At 28.6% G+C, this 13,984-nt stretch overlaps 1 protein-coding gene across 2 annotated transcripts in view; it reads left to right on the top strand.

Annotated features, from left to right (window-relative positions):
* Positions 1–13,984, top strand: part of Mp (Multiplexin) — a 908,252-nt gene that overhangs the window by 104,754 nt on the left and 789,514 nt on the right. For both annotated transcript variants that reach the window (XM_067052620.1, XM_067052619.1), the window contains exon 4: positions 634–802. In XM_067052620.1, the coding sequence (XP_066908721.1) occupies positions 634–802 (169 nt within the window). The remainder of the gene's footprint in view (positions 1–633; positions 803–13,984) is intronic.

Genomic DNA, 13,984 nt, shown 5'->3' with positions numbered 1-13,984 from the left:
TTTTTACACTAGTTAACAGTCCGTTTGTTGATTCTCAGCGAATTACTCTCGTGAACTATAAGGGAATCCACTTTTAATAATTTCAACTTGTTTGTCCTTTTGAGATATAGCGGACAAAAGGGAACCAAACTGTTTGTTGTCTACGTCAGAGGATTTGTAATTACTAGCACTACGAGAATTTGCCATATTTCTCCTAAAACATATTTTGTTATTCGATTTTCATAGCAATTAAGAACATACAATTTTTTGAAGGTATAGAAATCAAATGCTCAGTTTTAGCAAAAACTAATGTTTGCAACTATAGATAACTTTTTTCAAGGCCATTTGTTATTTTAAATTTCTTGGCTTTGAAATAGGAACATTTTTCCACTGATCTAATTATTCAATCTTGGTTAGAATCAGGTTTATAAAATTTACCAATTTTTTTTCTACGAATTCTCGGGTGTGTAATCCCTTTACATTGACTTTGATTTTGAAGGACAGATTTGCCTAAAAGATTTTCTCCAAAATCTTTGTGTTACATATCAGATCCTCTTCTTGCACCGCTGGGCAAAAATTTTGACAGTGGTAGAAGAGCCGAAAAATTGTAAAAAAAAAAAATAAACATTTAATTGGATCACATTCTCGTTTCAGGTGGGCTACCGTTACCCTGAAGGTGACCATCGAGGAGGTGGCCCTGGGCTACAACTGTCAGCCTTTGGCCGCCGTCCAGGTGAAGAGGATTCCGCAGGAGCTGGTCTTCGACTCCGCTTCGACCCTCTACATCGGCCAAGCTGGTCCAATCATCAAAGGAGCGCTGCATGTGAGTAATTTCTCTATTCAACGAATATTATCGAACCATATCTGATAAGTCTAGTCGCTCAGAAATAAAAACTGTTTTATTGCATTTTTCTATCCAAAGTACAATCGATATTTTAAATATATGGAACTTGGTGGGTACATTATTACCCCACTTTTTTTTTTCTTTTTATTATTAGTTATCTAATAATAATAACCTCCTTTATCTAAAAATGTGACGCGAATTCCAATAAGTAACAATTTTCCTGTAATCATGATTTAGATTTAAGGATATCACATGCTTATATGCATCATGAATATCTCACGTTGTAATAATAAATACTTTCACAAATGGAAATTTGTTACTAAACGAAGTTTATTTAGAATTAATTATCATCCTTTCTGCTAACAAGTTTTTGAATCTTACTGTACTTTAAAGTTAATCGTGTATTTTTGCAAGTGACTGATGGACCATAGTCCTCCCTTGGCTCCCTAATTGGCTTTTCACATTTGTCAAATATTATTACTAATAATCTTAGAATGTTGATTTTCTTCTAAATTAATATGTTTTGGTTATAGTAATTTTTATTTTGCTGTTTTATAGCATAATAAAACATTTTTTTTTATTCCATAAATGATAAAACCTATGTACGAATTACATTATTAACAATTATTTGGAACTTGTGCCAATTTGTAGATTTTCGTTAAATTATTATTAAATTAAAAGGATACACGCGTGTTACTTCAATCCATATGTAGCTCTGGCTATTCCGCAGGCGTGGATGAGAAAGACACACATTTGAGCGAATGTATTTAAAATTCAAATCTAATTATTTTGTATGGTATCAATTAACCCATCAGAATCAGTATAAAATTCATGATTTATTAAATTATATTAATAAAAAATGACAATTATCAAATATTTCAGTATTCTAAAAGTCGATTTTTTTAGATACTATACATAAAAGGTTTTTTCGATGAGATCCTCTTTACTAAACGGAAAGCAATTATTTTTCCATTTAACACAGTATGGACTCTATTCATATATTCAACAGGGGCCATATATAAAGGAATAATAAGGACAGTTAATGGAATATATGGATTGCCCTCAGGGAAAGTATACTAAAAAGAGGAGAGGTGAATTGCAAATGGAAAATTAGAAATTGTTACATTTTTTTATATCTATTTTATTTTTTCTAGTAACAATATTCATATCAAACCTGAGGTATTGTGGATGCAAGTCCAGTATTTGATTTATTCCATAGAGATTATTTGCTATTTTTTTTGGGACATAACATAAATATCTTATAATATAAATATATATATATATATATATGTATATGTATAAATAAATATTTTCACTGGTAATGATTTTAAACAGCTTGAAATGTCACAAACGGATCACACCTAATAGTATAAGAGTCGGGAAGGAAAAAAGGCAGTTATTTAACCATAATTTTTGATTACTTAATTGAAAACTATCAACTATTACTACTCAAAATTGATGAGTCTGCCAAGTATTGGTAGGGGGAATAAAAAATGGTGGCTGTTTCAAAATATTAAAAATAATTAATTTTTTATTAGGAGCTCTACATCTTTACAACTACTAACAACAATAGAAAATCTAAGAGAGCATCATATAAAGTAGAGTAAATTTACTAAAATGTAAGCCCTAATAGAGCTATTTACGTTCAATAGTTCTCGAGATATAGCTTTTTAAAAAGCAACATTTCATTAAAATGTACAGAAAGTACTGAAAGAACAGAAGTTAGTGAATTTATTTTCAAAAATCTATATCTCAAAAACCATTTGACGTACAGATGTCTATTAGCATTCAAATTAAAGCTTGATTTATGGGCTATAAAGTAGTTTATGACGTTTTTCTCCGTAGGAGTAGTAATTTTCATGATATTTGTTTAAATAAATTGATTTGTACTTGTTCGGACAAATTTTCATTTGCCAAATTTATATTTATCTGCAAATATCATAAAATTACTACCCCTACGAAGATAAGTGTCATAAACTACTTTATAGTAAGTTAAATTTCCTTTATTTTGAGTGCTGGCAGACATATGTGTGTCTTATTGATCTAGAGATGTATTTTTTAAAAAATCAAACATTTTATATGATCAACTAGAAATTAAATTTATTTTGTTAAATATCATAAAAACTACTACTCCTACAAAGATAAACGTTATAAACTGTGTTATAGTAAATTTATCGAGCTTTAATTTGATAGAGGACAGACATCTGTACGTCCTATGATTTCTGAAATAAGGTTTTACATAAATCAAACTTATTTTCCGAACTATAAATCGATTTATTTTAGCAAATATCATGAAAACTACTATTCCTACTAAGATAAAGGTCATAAACTACTTTATAGTACGTTAAACTAACTTTAATTTGAGTGCTAATCATCAATACGTTACATAGTTATTTTTAACAATGAAGGTTTTTAATTTGAAAACAAATCATTGAAAAGGGATTGATTTAATGTAAACAAAGTATCTTAATGTCAGTATCTAAAATTACAGAGTTGGTTTATTAGTCCGGTGAAAATAGTTGTAACTAGAAGGTTTTTTTATTTGTTCACTAACATTTACAACTCTATTTACATACGAATACATCTAGTAAATTTTACACTAGATTGTAATGGTATGATGTAGACCTGTTGAAAAATTACCCATTGGTTGCATTCTAATAATATTTCTGCATTAGGTCTTGAGGCTATCTTCATTTCAGGCGCTTCAGAGGATTGTCAGGAAGGGGAGAGTTAGCTAGGTTAGAAACTGATTGGTTTGGGAGTTTATAATGGAAGGATTGATATCTGGTTCGGGCTAGATCGATTACATTTTGTTTGTGATAAAGTAAGGAACATTGAGGGTTTTACGAAGGATTTTGTATTGTTAGGATTGGATACGAGAGGAAATCGAAGGTTTAGTGGAGCCCCAATGCTCATCTCCGTATGTCCAGATTGGTTTGTTGTTGTTGGTATGTCATTATGTTTGGTTTTATGTGTTACAAAATAAGGAGCATTGAATCAAGCTCTACCATAAAATTTAATCAAATTTTACCTGAGGTTCCCATGTTGTAATAGTTTCCCATTTCAGTATAATTGTAGCAATGAATCCGGGCCCCAAGAAAGGAGTTAATTAGAATGTTCAAATATCAAATAAATTTTTCTGTAAAGTCTTATTATATTTTTATAAATTATTCTCACACCTTGACCGTCTATCATATCACATTAACTTTTCTTCTCAACTTGAAATTTAAATTCTAAAATCCTGAGCAGTTGGAGCCTAATTTGCTATAATTTTTTCCCTTTCTTTCTTGAACACACCGATTAATAATAGAGTTGAAGCAGTACCTTGTTTTTATGGCTGCCAGATCATTGTGGGATCACCTGTAATGAAAAGACAGACTAGCTCAAGGTCAAGTCGTAACATCAACATGCAAAGATGTTATTTCTTCGATCAAAGAAATCTGATGGCAAGATGAATGGTTCATCACGAGAGAAATCAAGTTAAGAATGGTCCAACAGACAGTGAAACGTTCAACCAGAAACTTGACTCAGCTACAGAGAGAAGATGTATTAACCCATCTTCAGATAGGCCATAATTAAAAACTCTTTCACTTTTTAAAAATAATTAATATCTATGATCACACATAGTCTAACTCTAATTCCAGCATGTATGAGTGGATGCATAATTTAAAATAGTAATTTACTCACTAATTCTATTTGTAACTTTATAAAATGTAAATTGTAATTGTGATTGTAAATTTGTAATTGTAATTCAAATTTGTAACTTTCTCACTTTGTAGTTATATCTTTGTGAACATGTCTATTGTAATCTACTTCGTAAATGGCCCTTGTGGTCGAAACACTTAAATAAAAAAAAAATGTAGCATTCAGGATTTTAAGAAGGAATCTATAAGGGAGTGTTCATTAATTTCTGTTTATAGATTATAACGCCAAACCGTGTTAAAAAACACCTTGTTCCACAAAACATGATGTTCAAAATGGCCACCATATATTTTTCGGATTACACATAGATTGTTACAAGTAGCTAAAATATCAACTCGAGACCTAATAGAGTTCATAACGTTCGATAATCCTAGAAATACAGTTTTTCCAAAAGTAATTATTTTTTCAACAACGATAAGTCATTATTTTATGAATTTCATTTTTTTTTTTTTTTTGTAATGGTTCTATTACAAGCCTTACAAGACTTTGGCCTCCGAGAGTATTCTCCATCAGTTTTGTTAATTTATTTTGGCGAATGTCCTGAAAACTATTAGTCTTGAGAAAATATTCATTATAAACTAATTTATAGTGCATTTAACGAGCCTGAAATTGAGCTCTAATAGAAATCTTTACGTTCAGTATTTTCTGAGATAGTGAGCTTAAACAGTCTACTAAGCCTGAGTTTCAAATAAATTATTTTCGGTTACGTTTCAACTGTTCCTTTTGTTTTTCATTGCTCCTTCTAACTTTTATACTTTTTTCTTCATGGCTGATAAATATTTAAACCTTAAACATTAATCGTAAAGAATTCACGATGCTGCCATATGATATTGATATCGATTATTCTATCGATATGACAGCATCGAATTGTATGAAAGCCCCTGACTGAGAGGGCACCTGGCGCGGAGAGTCAGAGCTTTTGACACGGCGGTCCATTAAGAGGACTCACAGCTGACGGCCTTTCACGCATATTTTTTCCTGTTTGTGACTCACCCTCGACCGATTTTTCATTTTTGTCCTTTTCAATGTTCGTACATCAAGCGCCACTCAACACAATTTTTTTTTTTTTTTTTACCCACACGTTCAGTTTTATCGCCTGTCGCTTCTTTAGAAATCCTGTTAATAAAATGTCCGTTTTACCCAGAACATGATGAGAATTTGTACGAAACTAAGCGTGACATTTTGATACATTTATTAAAAAATAAGAATGGCATTCTTAGTGTGGAAATTCGTAACTGACGTCAGATAGAATAATAAATTTTAATGCTACATATTTTTAATGAGAATTATTTTTTAAATAGTTGTAATAATCCTAATAATAGTTAACATAAAAGTAATTGTAAACTAATTTCTTTCAAATAACTCTGATTTAAAATTGAAAAAAAAAAATAAAACGTGGTAAAAAGTTTACCATTATACCCGTGGATATTAGGCATGCGCATAGCGGATTTTTTAAAACCTTTGCAATAAATTTTTATATTTACAGCCAATAAATCTTAAAATATCAATAGTAGCTTTATTATGTAAATTCGTAAAATTTAAGGGATTGACCTGTTCAAATTTTGGTGTATAACAATAATTTGTATGAAAGTACATGTATGAATTATCTTAGGTTTTGAAAGAAAACCTAAGATGATATGATTATGGTGGACTACCTGTGATTATAGTGTCCAGTGCAATGGAATTCAAATTTTTATTTTTTATTTATTTTCCAAACGTAAAAAGGGTATCCATTAGAAGCTTCCATTTTTGTTTCTATGTATTCCTTTCAAAATTATATTTTTTTGGAGAATACGGTATTTTTTCCATAGTTGCCTAGCATTTTCTGTTTGAAATTTTTTTTTACCTATATTAAATTAAACAAAATAAAGAATAGATGTCCTTTAAAAGTAATTTTCAATTTCAAATGCGCACCACCGAAAGTTAATTTTTTTAAAGAAACAACTAAAGTTCTGGATCATTTTTTATTCACTGCTCAATATCATGAAAATTATATAGTGTTACCTACAAAAATATTAAGACGTTTTTGAAATTAAAAATAGAGTACGTTCAATGTTTTCTGAAATTCTGTTTTTAAAAACTTTTTTTAAATAAAGATGTACAACATTTTATTTTGTTTTGGAAAATATCATACCAACTACCATTGTTAAATATATAAATATTATCATTAATTTTTATTATTCTTATGAGCATTTTTTCATTAGATTTAGAACTATTCTTTTGGCTGTTAAAGTATTAAAATATTCCTGATTAATTCAGTTTAAAGAACAATAATCGTTTATTTTGGCTAAATTAGCTTTGAGATAGGTTTACCCACCAACTTAAAACAACCATTGGATGGAAAATTATGAGTAAACTAACACCGCTGTACTACTAAAGTTTATTTTTTTTGTTAAATTGCCTTCAATCATCTATCATTTATTTTGAAGTATCCGGGGTTCATTTCCATCTTCTGGACAACGTTTCGGACAACCTGTCCATTTACATATGTACATATAACATATGTTCATATTTGGCTTAGTTTTATTTTATCAATCTTTATATTCACTATTAGATTTACATTATTCACAATTATATAATCATTTTTTATATTGATAGCAGTCACTATTTGAATCGAGAAGAGCCAAATATTTTCACAATTTTATGTAATTATTTACATAACTTGAAAATGTCTTACATTCTGTTTTTAAAATTTGTCCTATTTATTAGGTTTATAATCTTTTTTGGTCCTGAAAATGATATTTCTGTACTATAATATTTTAAAAAATGTTTTATTTTTATATGTTGCTTCCATTTTTAATTACACCTATTGTTTGTAGAATATCCATCTATATCTCATTTCCTTCCATTATGGAGTTTTTATTTGTGTTTTTTTTATGAACAGATTTTTTGTTGTTTAAATAAATAATTTTTATCCAATTTTAGTCTCAAAACAATTTATATTTCTTTATATGTCCGACGTTTCGGCATATTCATCCATCCTCAGGAACAATCTATCCCAAACAGCTTTTATTATAGATATGATTGTCAATGATTTAAAAAAAATAAAAATATTATTAATAAATTATAATACCTTAATACAATTTTAGAACCACATCAATTTTAAAAATCTTTGTGCAGGCTATACTGCCCCCGGTTATTAATTTCAGTCATAAATTACCCTCTATATAAAAGTTCAAACTTTTAATCACAGTTAATTTTCACTACTATTATTTATTACAACAATATTTGTAACCTTCCCCACACTCAGGTAAGGCATTTAATTTATTTACAAATATTGTTGTGATAAATTATAGTGTAAATTGACTGTGATTAAAAGTTTGGATTTTTAATTTAATATGAATAATTAAAATAGGTAATTAGAAATAAGCTAAGGATTGCTTATTAATAAAATTATATGATTCCGTAATGTTTTAATCCCTCATAGGGTAATTGGTGACTGAAGTTAATGACGTAGGCAGAATAGGCTGCATAAAGATTTTAAAAATTTATATGGTTCTGAAATTATATTAATTATTGTATGATAATTAATGAATAATATTGTTATTTGTTTAAAAATTTTAAAAATCATATCTCTAATAAAATCTGTTTGGGATAAATTGTTCTGGAGGATGTCTGAATTGGCCGAAACGTTGGACTTATAAAGAAATATAAATTGTTTTGAGACCGAAATTGGATTAAAATTAATTATTTAAACAATGATAACCAGTCTAAGAAAGTGTAAATATTATATATAAAAAATTTTCATATTATTATTAGGGTTAATGTATTTCTGAAACTTAAAATTAAATGAATGAACTTAAAAATAAACGACTCTCTATTTAAGATTTAATATTAAAAGTATCATTTATTGGATGTGGAAATTCTCTAAACATGTTTAAGAATTCTCCGAATGGATTGTGAACTATTGGAATCGGAATGCAATAGGAAAATGGGCCGTGATTGGGCAATCGGTAATCCCTATGGAACCCTTTAGGGCAGTAAACATGGCGAACTAAGTTTCTTAGCCGAAACGAGGCTTGAATAATACATTAGAGGGGGCAATATGGACCAAGGAGCTACGCGGCCACACTTCAAGCCACCATAAAACCCCGGTCGGGTCGCCAATATATAATTCCTACAATCAAAAACTTTATGTTACCATAAAACCTTTTTCTCTATCTAGTCGTTACACTTCTAAACGGGGCAAGCTCTCTCGAGGATCAACTAACAACGATTATTTCTATATCCCCTCTTTGAAGTAGTTTTCAAAAATAAAATATAAAGATCCAAAAAAAAAAAAAAAAAAGGATTTTGTTCAGTTACGAAGTGAAATTAAACATGATTTTATTACAATGTTTTGTTTATTATTAAAGCAACTATAAATGCCAGAAGAAGTTTATATGGATATTAGTACAGTGAAAAATCTCTTCACGGACACTTCTTTATAACAGAAACCCCTCTAAGTGGACAATGCTATCAAGGTCCTATAATTTAATATATCTGAACCCCTCTTTAACGGAACCCCTCCATTCCGGAAGCAGACCCCAATGGTTTTACCCCATAAAACTTTTAACTCCTCTAGAACGGACTAAAGTAATTAATATGTTTGCTCTTTACTTCGAACTAACGATTCCAAAATCAAATTTCTATTTTTTTTTTTTTTTTTTTAAGAAAAAATTATAATAGTATTTTTTTCTGAATAAATTAGGGCATTGACGTAATTTTACATTAAATAAAAATCATTCATTATTTATTTTATTAGTAGTAGTTAGACAATTAAAAATTAATTCATGTGTCAAACTGCTGAGCCAGTTTATTTAGGAACTATACATATTTGATATTATGCTATATTATTGATATATGATATTATTAAGTGAAAAGGAAGCGAACACCGTTTATTTATTATTTGTTCTTATTTCTTTACATAATTAAGTAATTTATGCTGAGAGGAAGTACATTAGAGAATTAATATAGATTCCATCTAATTTAGGCAAAAAACAAAAATTGATGCATATAAGATTCTTTATCTGTTAATTTACTTTATTTTTTTGTTTTTATGAAAATAAAAATAATAAATATTTTAGTCTTGTTTGAAATGTTTATTTAACGTAAACGTTTATGTTGAAGATGAGATATGTATATATTCCCTGTAGGTGCCGTTATATAAAAATTTCCCTATACAAATAAATTAAAAATGAATTGAATGCTATTTTCAATAACTTCAGAAAATATAAGAAAGAACTTTAACGTTATTTTCATTATATTTCCCTAACACATATGAAATAATATAGGAAATTGTGTTACATTATGTTAAAAGAAAATATTAATTTTAATTCAGTAATTATTGTTTTGTTAATTAAGTTGTGTTTATGTAAACTTTTAATATGTAATTTTCTTTTAAATATCTATGTGAATTCGAATCTCACAATAAAAAATGATCATATCTCATATCTAATGTTATTTCTTGGGAACATATTCGTAATTCTTACATCATAAAAATTTCTCATACTTTATTAAAATGTTATATTTTACTTTCTAAAATATTTAATATCAATCCTGTAAATTTAACAAACTAAGACCAATTTTGGCTGAAGCTTTGGCATTAATAAAATAATTGTTACTCTTTTCAGCCCTTCACTGACCGCTCCCACAACCATCTTCCCTTCATATAATATCTACCGCCAACAACTCACGCTTCAGTGTTATTATAAATTTAGTTATTGCCATGAAATTTGATAGCTCTTAAAATCTTCGGAAACATTCAAAAACACATTTCGACACTTAGTATTTTAATCCTAGTACTCCATTTTTGTCTAGGAATTGTTGTAGTGGTTGAACTGTCCGTTGATTTGGTAAAAAACATGAGGTAATAAAACAAATAAATTATTCAATATTATAAACCAGTAAATTTTAAATTCTAGTAACAAAACATTTGTTTCTTCATTATGACCATCACTATTTTACATTTTTTTTTAACTCCTATATTGCAATTCGGTCAAACATTGAAACACACTTTTTTTAATTTTTTTTATTTCATTTAGTTTCATCTTGAAAGTTTCTGGTATATTGTGTATAACTTTGACCTTTAGCCCTTCTAAAAGGCCTTTGAACTATCATTAAACTTTATCGTAGTCATAATATATTTCAGGCTTGTTTTACATTTAAAATTTCTGACTCACCCAATAATAATACTTGGACAGATTGAAAGAATAAACAGAATTATGTTAAAACACTTATTAATTTGTTCGAATTTTTTCTATTAAACAATTAGAAATTCAATTAATGGGTTGTAAGCGATTGTAGAAAAGCTTAGTCAGAAAAAAATATTAAATTATAGATGCTGAAGAAGGTGGCACACTTTCCCCAAAACGTCAAAGATAATAATTAAACACTATTGTGTTTCAATTTTAAAACTAAAGGCAGGGTAGAATGATAAAAAAAAAAAAAAGAATGATTAATTTAATTTTAAATAATATGATGGATATAACATCGAATTAAGTTCATTTTTATTTAACTTACGTTTGTTTTTGACTTAGTGTAATAATTGTCGTTTATAAATCAGAATTTACTTTCCTTCATGATTTATTATCAATCATTTGTTCGGGAAGTTTTATGATCAAACTTTAAATTATATTCTTTTCTCGGGATCATTAAAAATAAGTATAACCTTATTTTTATTGTTAAAAAGGAATAGGGGAGGGAGCTTACGAAAAGTTCCGAATAAAAGATGATGTGAACCCTTCCACAAATAAAGGGAAAAAAATGATAAAATGAAAATTGAACCCCTACCCTTTCTCAGAAATCCCTTCAAATGAACCAGTATTGCACCTTTTGTTGCCAATGGTAATCGATAGATTTTTGTCCTACTGGGTTATTCTGTGGGATATAACTACCATCCTTCAGATTCAAAATAACAGATTCTTTATTCTATTACTTTTTTTAAAACATCATTTATGTTATTTATAATGGTAATAATGTTACTAATAACTGGAGTTCATATTATAATTGGGGGATGAAAAGCTAAAGGGAAGAAGTGATTACTCGCTAATCAAAACTAATTAAACATAGTAATTAGCGAAGAATTCGAATTACTGAAGTGGTCACTTTATAAATAATAAAAATTATAAATGTATTTACAAAAAAAATTGTTTACTGTAATTAATCATTATTCAGAAATATATATATTTTATTGTGAAATACTCTGAAATTTTTGTTTCTTTGGAACGTATTCATATTTTTCATTGCCACTGACCGCAAATCTGAAAATTAAAAAACAACAAATAAATAAAAAAATACACAGAATATAATTTCCCAATATCTAATTTTTCTAAAAATATGTAATTTAAAAATTATGCACTTGACTTAGCATTACATTTTCTTGGTATAACTTCTTCATGTTTAATCATTTGTGTATTTTTCACATTTTCAACTTCTTCCTCTTTATGAATTTCCAAGACACTGGGTTTGTAAACCACCAAACAACACTAATTTTGTATTGCACCAAATTTCACGTGTTAGGATTTCTTCCCAAATTTGCACGTTTTTAATTTCTTTGGCAAATAGTGACACGTTTTTCTCTTGGTGTGAGCTTAACAAAGAGAGTTTAATTTAAAAACTTGAAAAAAAGGAGGTTTAGTGAACAAACATTATGCACTAAACGGTATAAAAAAACTGTCCAGCCATTTTAATCATAATTTTTATTTTATTACCAGAAATATTAAGTCAGTTTGTTAATTACAATATCCGTGATACAACGAAACAGACAAAAAAAAACGGATTTTATTAAATAAATTTCTCGTTTGAGATATGGTCAACCATGGCAATTTAAAATTCCATAAAATAAAAAATACGTCAATTTAACGTAGACCTTATTAACTTATTAAATTTACTTATTCGTATAGGATGAGATTATATATTTGTGTGGCCAATATAAAGACTTTCATTGTACAATTATTCTTTAAATTTTACATTTTATTCTGAAATGAAACCCTGCTACTCTTAAAGTACATCGTATGCGTATCCCTTTTGTAGATACGTCTGAAGTGATGGTATTGAAACAATCACTACGTTTTTGTTTTGTTTTTCTCACCTCCTTTAATTTATTAAACAGAGGATATATATATCGATATATATGCATAGATATTTAGTGCCCTCCTTCTGCTTCACTGCGTTGTTCTTGATGTGAACAGTACATAGTCATTTAGCGGGAGACAAACTTGGGATATTATATTTTTCTTAAAATGGAAGTATGTCAAAGATTGTTTCGAATGCTGAGTTTCAGCCCCACTGGCTCTGATTACGGTCAACTATAAGCTTCCACCTTCAGCAGTAACTGGCTTGAAACGCCTTGCACCTTATAAGAAGGGTTGTTTGAACTCCCGAGTAAATAAAATGGAGGAAAATTTACAACTACTTAAATCGTTAAGCGATGTAATATGAATTGAAAGTAGTGTGATATAATATTTTTGTAAAAATGTTTTATTTTTTATTTTAGTTTTTTAAGAAAATTGAGAATAAATTCTCTTCATCATCCGAAGTGGACTGCCTTCCCACAATTAGGAGCGAATTAAACTTTCAGTATTAACGGATACAGCGGGGGAATTAACGCCTCTCCTAAGCTCGGTGTAAAACACCATCACCCTCAGTTATAATTCAGAAGATAAGCGGAAAGTTAAAAACATTAATTAAAATTCAGAAGAGAAAAAGTCTAAGCAGTCTTAATTAAGAGGTAAACTGAGAATAGTTGCAGATTTAGATTTGCAGATCGTTTAATTTTTTTTCTGACTACCTCAAAGCTTTGCTCTAGTACTGGTCTGAATAAAAAAGTCCAATTTTATGATAAAAAATAATTGTTTTTCTCTATATACGATCTTATAAATTCTAGAGAAGTTAGTTAAGTTTGAATGATTAACGAAGTAAGTCCGTAAAGTTAGTCTGAAACATTTATTAGTTCGAATCATTATTTATTATTCTGAAAATGCTTAGAGTCAGGTTTAAATAAGGAAATTTTCCCTGCGATGTTATATTTAATTCAGAACGATTAGAAAGATGAAGCCTTACTCAAGAAGATAAAGTGCCGGCGTTTTTGTTTCCTGATGATAAGGTACTATTTGGCAAATGTGTGAAAACTATTAAATTACTATTACCTAATGACGGTTTTCCCCTCTCTCCTTTCCTTTTCACCACTCTCTCTCTCTCTCTCTCTCCCTCACCACACTATTTAAAAAAAAAAACATATTCCAAGCTTTAATCATAAATTACTTAGAAATAGAAACGGGGTTCGGTATACAGTGCCCGTAATACTCAAACATTTTCTATATCCTTCAAATGGATGAGTATACTGTATCCGCAATACGACTATAAAGTAAGCAAATATCTTTTAAAATATAGAAATGCATCGACGGCTTTTTTTTTTATATATTTTATTTTATTATATTTTTTCTCTTTATAACATTACTTAATTTTTTTCAACGAAAA

Source organism: Halyomorpha halys, unplaced genomic scaffold, assembly GCF_000696795.3.
Source record: "Halyomorpha halys isolate HHAL.00 unplaced genomic scaffold, Hhal_1.1 Scaffold226.1, whole genome shotgun sequence".
NCBI lineage: Eukaryota > Metazoa > Arthropoda > Insecta > Hemiptera > Pentatomidae > Halyomorpha > Halyomorpha halys.
Note: the sequence above shows the minus strand (reverse complement) of the source record. Positions and strands in the feature narration are given on the sequence as shown.